Source organism: Cibotium barometz, chromosome 11 (assembly GCF_041138505.1).
Source record: "Cibotium barometz isolate CiBa-2024 chromosome 11, ASM4113850v1, whole genome shotgun sequence".
NCBI lineage: Eukaryota > Viridiplantae > Streptophyta > Polypodiopsida > Cyatheales > Cibotiaceae > Cibotium > Cibotium barometz.
The window spans coordinates 24546445-24554262 of record NC_141056.1 but is presented as its reverse complement, the minus strand read 5'-3'; the positions used below and the strand labels follow the sequence as shown (position 1 = coordinate 24554262).

Sequence of the window (7818 nt, the reverse complement as noted above, 5' to 3'; positions counted from 1 at the left end):
AGCTGATGTTATTTTGGATCATGAATGGTTGTTTCATTTAGGACCATCTCTTTCTCGAGATAATACTTTTGACTTTGAGGTCAATGCAAGTTCATTTGCAAGGTGAGTGCAATGTTCCCCCATCTCCACTCATTTGTTCTACTAAAGTGGACCACCTTGTACATGCTCATGAAATAGAAAATCTCTTTTTGTGTTACATGTCTCCTTCAGTTTTGTCTCATGATGATGCTAGTGGTGGTGATTTTAATTCCAGTTTGAGTATTAAATCTCTCAATTCTATCGTATGTAAACAACATGTTAGTGCTATGCATAATAATGAACAAACTCAAATTTTTCCTAAGCTCACTCAACAAGTTTCTAATTCTTTGCAAAGTCTTTGCTTGAATTTTGTGATGTGTTTCCAAGTGACTTGTCATCTGGTTTGCCCCATCAGCATAAGGAAGCTAAACCAGTTTTTACAAGTCTCCGTATGGGCTTAGCACTAGTGAAGCTAGTGAGGTACATGATACTTTAGCAAGATTGACTTAAGATCGGGCTATCATCAAGTCCGCATCCGCATGGAGGATGTGCATAAGACATCTTTTCATACCAAATTTGGGCATTATGAGTTTTTAGTTATGCCGTTTGGTCTAACTAATGCTCCAGCTATGTTTATGACGCTTATGGATAGCGTATTACGCTCGTATCTTGGTAGATTTGTTGTAGTAATTCTTGATGATATTTTGATCTTTAGCTGCACCAAGGAAGAGAATTTGCAAGACTTGGGACTAATTTTTTTTGCTAAGAAAAAATGCACTTTACGCGAAAGAGAGCAAGTGTGAGTTCTTTGCCTCAAAGATCCATTATTTGGGTCACATAATCTCGGCAGACGCAATTTAGATGGATCCCGCACAAAAGTAGAGGCAATCCTTAAGTGGCCTCATCCAACCAAAGTAGACAATAGACACTTGGGTGTCATTGGGACAACCTACACTCATCCCTGCAAGCAATAGTCTTGCAAGAGGAGCCAATGGACAAAACATTGAAATTCTAGGTTACTTTAGATGCACTACTCAAACTATCGATGATTGACGAAATGGAATTTACATTCCATTTTACCCTAGATTCCCTTGAGTATGATGTCATCCTTGGTGGAACTTGGATAGGTGAATCGTTATATTCACTAGATGAATCCATGCAAACAATCACCTTGAACACTTTTGTAGGCAATGTACAATTTCTATTATGGGAGGAAGAAACCTTGCAGGAGCTGGAACTTCCAACATACCTTACTGAAAAGATCCCTAGGGTTTTGGTGGAATTGGAAATTTCAAATAAAATCACCACAGCTCAAGCACTACTTTATCTAATACGAGAACACAATTTCATGACTCTCGAGCTATAGGATTTGTTAGGTCAACCAACACTCACGGCACATCCTGAAAGGATTACCTTTACAAAAGACTTGAACATGCCATGTATGGGGTACTTTGAACATACAATGTATACTGAAACTAACGCCCTTACTTGCAAGTTTTTTGTGGTTAAGTATGTGTTGGAAGCATATTTAATCTTGGGGCATAAATGGACTGTTGCTGCCTAAGCACCACTGTGCTTTGCCATAATCCCGAATGAATTCACGATAGAACCCTGCCAACCCAAGGAATATTTGTAATTCCTTCAATGTTATGACTAGCTCGAGGGCTAATCAATGCGCGTTTATGCTGAACATCATTTAAGACATTCAACCAAGCTAAGCATGCTCTCTTGAGCTTGCTTTTTGCGTTCCGCATATGTCATGTGATTATCATTATCCATTTGGGGTGGTTGGGTGGGTTTTAGTTTCTTGATTGGTCTATGTGGTGCACTGAGCGAAGAGTAAGAACTTGTTTCATCCTCACTTAGTGATGTACTAGAACTTGTTTCATTTTCTGACTTTCTTTGGATTGTTAGTTTTTCATTATGTTTACCCATGCGACGAGATCGAATTTTCTTTTGGGTTTTTGTATCCTGTGTCGCATATATGGGTGTCGAGGTTTGTGTGGTGGTCTTTGAGGTGGATGCTTGTGCATCATGTATAGCTTTTGTCTCTTTCGTGTTTATGTCTCTTTTTGGGTTTATGTTGACTACAGGCTTCTTTTCCCTGTCTTTTAATTCAACCTTGGTTTCAACAATTTGTTGTCCTTTGTTTTTCTTGGTTTTAGAAGTTTTTGCTACTTGTTTTGGGTTCTGTTGTAAGGCATGTTCTCCTACCCATGTTGAGGTATTGTCTTTTGCTTTCCCTTTGACTATTTCTCGTGCCTTGGCTTGTAAGCGTGTAAGCACATTCAAGGGCACCGTGGACAATTGCCCGTTTTATACACTTAAGATGTTAAGAGTTGTATTTTGTGAGACAAGTTGCATTGAAGCAAATCGTTCACACATAGATCGCAAGGTGATCATCCTCTCTTAAAGATGTTGGCTGTAAGGTTTTAAGCAAGGCTGCATAAAATTCAAGGAATGTCAATTTCGAGATTGATCTTTCTTTGGCCATTGCTTCACTTGGTTTAGATGAGGAACACCTCGTAGCATGATCATCTTCTAGCATGTTGACATCTAAACGTATTGCTTCTTTACAACATTGATCGAATGTTTCCGGATTGGCTACAATGATCAATTTGTGTAAGCTATCATTCCTTAAGCCCATCATGAAACATCTCTTCAATTGAACATCATTTAATATTTCCCGTGACTCACAATGTGAGTCCAAGAGTTTTTCCATGTAGCTTTGGACACTATTGCTTCATATCTTGAATGTATGTTCCTTTTGTGTATCTACCGTGACTCCTTGATGTAAGATAATGGCAGTATCTCTTGTTAATCCTAGAATTGGATTAACACTAAGTTAACAGTTCTAATGACGGACCAATTAAAACCTAAGGGTCACAACTTTGCTTGGTGTGCTGACCGTAACAACAAAGTTTCAATCGTCTTAAGGCTGCCATAGCTACTACACCTGTGTTGGCAATAGTAGATCCTAATCAACCGTTTGTGGTTGAAATGGATGCTACTGACCATGCAGTTGGTGCTGTGCTTCTTCAAGGAGGAAGACCGGTAGCTTTTAAGAGCAAGAAGTTGGATAGAGCTCAGCAGAATTATTCTGCGTATGAACGTGAGCTTTATGCCATCATTTATGCTCTAGGAAAGTGGAGACATTATCTCTACCGTGCTAAGTTTGAGATTGTCTTTGATCATGAGAGCATCAAATGATTGACAACTCAAACTGATTTGAAAGGTCGTAAAGCTCGATGGACAGAAATCCTCCAAGAATTCGACTTTCAATTAAGGTATTACAAAAGGGACGATACAATGTTGTGTGGCTAATGCCTTAAGTCGCATGCCTCAAGTCAACCTATTGAGTTTCACGGAGTTGAAAAGTGAATTTCTAGATTCACTCAAAGTCAAGTGCGAACATGATCGGTTGTATGCAAAGGTATGGAAAATTGTTAAACGTGGAGATCCCTTCCACTCCGTAGTAGTAGCGAGTGCAATTGATAGCTCCACATCTAGCTCTTCTCTTTCTAAGAACGAGCTTAATCGTTGGAAGCATTTTTCCATTGATAATGGATACTTGTTATACAAAGGAAGAGTATGTGTACCATTGGACTCAAACACTAGGCACCAAATACTTTATGATATCATGATAGTCCAAGTGCAAGTCATCCTAGAATTAGGAAGACCTATGCCTTAGTGAGAAGGCAATTCTATTGTCCTTGACTTCATAGGGACGTCCAAGAATATGTTTTGCATTGATGTAAACCAGCAAGTTGATCTCTTGACTAAATAGGATTCCATCTGATTGTGCCACCTAGTAGATACTTGTAGCTAGACTATTGAAAGCACTTGTGTGAAAATCCCAAGCTGGCCACCCATTGGCTCTAATCCCTTTCTTAACTTAATAGTAGCTAGAGATGTAGTACAAACCAACCGTTTCTCTAGCGTCGAATACAAGCTTTTTCGTTTCTCTAACCCGACATTATTGTAACTCTCTCACACTCCTCTAAATGATCACCTACCATAACCCAAAATGAGTAAATGGAAGGTAGCATAGTCTCATGGAATGAAGGAGTAAGATCATAAATTCTCCTTGTCCTCCATATCTTAGCATCTTTCTCACGGCCAGGTAGGCACCATTGGTAAGGCCTTCTCTCAGGAAAAAAATACCCATCCAATCATGACGCTGAGGAAGCTAAAACATGGTCATTATACAGGATAGTTATGGTCATTATATAGCATAAGATATAGTTCTGATCATAATACAAGAAGCTAGAACCTAGTCATTATACAAGACAAGACAAGGCAAAAAGTGAAGCTGACGGGAATCATCTAGCTTGAGGTTGTCCAAACTAGACTAAACCACATCACCTTCCCCAAAGAGAGATGTTACTTAGAGGTTTACAAATAGTACATTTTTCATATTAGTAAGCATATTGGCATGTGAACATCCACTTCCTTCAAGATGTGTGGTTGATGCTAATGAAGTGACAATACTCCCACATGATCATTGTACAACAGAATTAGAATGACGATTTTTTTCCCCTTTTTTTTTCGAGGGAGCGGTGTGTGTATTAAATTACAATGGCAAGTTTCAATCGTTGTGCCTGCATATTGTCAAGCCAACATTCGAAGCACTAATAATAACAAGTTAGCGGATGTGTCTAAGGATCCTGATCGACATCAGCTTTGGGTCTTCCAAACTAGATTGAACCACCTCACCTGCCATGAGGTAGGGGCTTCGCTCACACCACTTTTCATCAATAGTGCAAATACAAAGGTACTTGTAAAGACACATTTTACAAGTATAGCCAATGCTCGATTTGACTGTACACACACACACCCACACACCCACCCAACATTCCTACAAACAAAGTTTATACCCTCTCCTTGCATCTAAATCATGAGCAATATCACACACAACATCCCTACAAACAAAGTTTATACCGTTTCTTGCATCCAAATCATGAACAATTCTCCAATACCATTTCTATTCTTTCGATAATTATTATCTTCATAATAACACCCCAAGCTTGATAAAAAAGCAAGCTTTTGTATAAGACGTAAACTCTTTGGGTAGGGTGAGTTCATACCACCAAATCCAAAGAAGTTTCCTTTCACCAGATATAATGCTCACAAGGTAGACAAGCTATGCAAAAATGGAGTAAGCAACACTTGGCTTTACAGGATTTTCATACCCAACCGCTCGGTCAACTATATGTATGCACAAACAAAGATAGATGATTGGAGGCAGGCTTATTAACTGCCCAAGATCTGAAGTAACCATGATTAATAACCACCCAAAATGTATGACGCTGTCATGTCAGCTTTGTGTCTACGCAGAAGGTTATCTGCAGGATGCCTTTCTTCAGGCTCATCCTCACCATGTGTTAGTTTATCATTCTTAGGCCTTCCAGGTAAAGCTCCATGAATTTGGACCCATTTCCCTTGTTCTGGTCCTGTAAGAGAAAAATTAGTACTACATGAACCTGCATAAACCTGATGTACCACAGATAAACATGAATATAAGTATATATACGTATACATGTGTGAGTGAGTGTGTGTGTGTGTGTGTGTGTGTGTGTGTGCATGCACATGTATGTGTGTATGTAGATATCTATACCTATACATGTATACACACACGCATAATTTGGTCAAGCCATCGTGATCACATGCATAATTCTTTGTCTTGGTGAATTTCTTGAATAGCAAGGATGCTTATGAAGCATTTTTTGGTAATGAAAAGAAAAGAAAAGATGTAGAAAAAAATCACAATTCTACTTCTTAGAAACCTAATGAAATTCTAATTTTCCCATACCTGGATGTTGAAGAGCTTCAAGAAGCCTGCTGGGGACTGTACGAGCAAAAGCTGCTGTACAAAAAGAGAGTGAGAATACATGAAAAACAATGAACCACCATAAATCTGTATTGAGATTTCTCCAATTAAAAATATATATCTTACCTGTATAAGGGTATGCGCAAGGGATTAATACAAAAAACCATAAGGCAAAGAGCAGCACCGAATTAGGGAAGCTACGCATCGTGCTGGGCAAGGGAAGCTTTGCGCTGATGCGGGCAAGAAGCAAGCAAGCATAGGAAACCCTGGAGCTGTTGCGTGGATGACTAATTTCCTCAAATCCAGTCCCTGCTTTGTTGCCGAACTCTTAGTTTCCTCAGAACAAAGGATTAAATAACGTTTGGGCGCCCATGGGCCAGTCAAGTTTCACATCATTACACACACACACACACACAAAGGGCCCGCCCAGCTTTTTGATTCCAATAGCCAATCCCAAAGGCTCAAAGTCAAATCTTCCTGTGAGCACTCACCCTTTACACACAAACACAAGTTGCAAATTATTAAATGCCCTCTTGCCACCAACATTGTAATTTGCCTTATCTCTTCAACACATATAAAAATAGTTTCTCTAACATTGCCACATGGGCAACACCTTGATAATCATAGTATTTTAAGAGGCTATTCACACGATGCAAATGATGGGCCTCTTGTGCGCAGTTCATGGCCCTCACTCGGTTTTCACGCATTGAAGTAAATCTCACCAAGTGGCCTCCTGCTTGTGCTACTTCTCTTTCTGCACAACCGAACAACCCAACTTGGGGCGAGTTAAAAGGAAAACCAAATGTTTTTTTAATTCAAATGTGAGGTAGCCAACTGGTTAAGGGGTGAGTGAATGCATGGTTAAATATTGAAACTTGCAGTATAGGCTCCCTATCCCCTCACCATGCTATGTTTTGATTATTCAAATAAACAAGACATGTTAAGCGTTGAATCGCAAAACCCCCCCTAGTTTTGCTATTGACTTCGCCAATTGCCCAATTGCAAAAAACTTTGATATTTGTCTTTTAATTTCTACGACCTTTTACCCACACTTCCAATTGTAGAAAACCCTTACATTTTCCTCTATGGCAAGCACATGCCCATCTTAACTTTGAAGTGCAAATACATAGTAGAGGCAAGCATTAGTAGACATGGTTTCACTTCTTTCTTCATGGTAGGCCTTGGATTTGGTTACTTGTCATAGAATTGTAATTTTTTTCTACTTAATGTTTACAACTTTCAAGCTTGACCTTAGGCAATGTTTTTTGTAATTTGATAATTTTTTGTACTTAGTTTCTCTACATTTTCACAATTTTCAATAATCACTCACATGCAATAAAAAAATGCTATACTTTTTACTTTTGGAAGAGGAATCTATTACTTCCCAAACGACAATGAAATTGTCAAAGCATTGTCCATGCACATCCCTCCCACTATACGCAAAAACACAAATTTGACCAATAGTAACTTACGTTGTCCATGCACATCATTCGCATTATGCACAACACAAACACATGGAGTCCTTGACCAAAATCTTTGCTCGATGACCCATTGATTTCATGGGGAAATGATACAAGATTTAACAGATCATAGGAGAAAATTACTAGATTTGCACATATTCTTACATACAATATCAAGAAAAATTCCATCGTCCAAAAGTACAAAACAATGGCTACGTCCTTGACAATAGTAAGCTTTTTCATTCCTTCACATGAGACAATTGTGAAACAACATCAAGAAAATGCATCTTTTAAGATCATGTTATTAGCAAAGTTGCATATAACACTCTATTGGAGCCTTTAATTTGATGAGCATTCTTTATAAGACACACACACTTTTGTGTCATTGTTGCATTTGTGATGAGAATTTGCTTTTAGAGCAGGCTACCTCTTTCAAGGTGGACGTGTTAGTAAGTTCTTGCAGCCCTTGTGTAGATATGACAATTGAGACTATAGTGACTTTTATATCCC

At 38.8% G+C, this 7818-nt stretch overlaps 1 protein-coding gene across 2 annotated transcripts; it reads right to left on the bottom strand.

The window, feature by feature from the left end:
* Positions 1-4937: 4937 nt before the first annotated feature.
* On the bottom strand, positions 4938-6191 carry LOC147633943 (uncharacterized). Of its 2 annotated transcripts, none has more exons than XM_086804526.1 (3): positions 5975-6191; positions 5831-5884; positions 4938-5471 (listed from the first exon to the last, which is right to left on the bottom strand). In XM_086804526.1, exons 1-3 carry the CDS (start codon positions 6051-6053, stop codon positions 5302-5304), a joined length of 303 nt encoding a protein of 100 aa, XP_086660652.1. In that variant the 5' UTR covers positions 6054-6191; the 3' UTR covers positions 4938-5301. The 2 variants fall into 2 exon arrangements, with proteins under 2 accessions (XP_086660652.1, XP_086660653.1); XM_086804527.1 differs by having other exon boundaries at positions 5831-5881; positions 5975-6190.
* Between the last annotated feature and the right edge of the window lie 1627 nt (positions 6192-7818).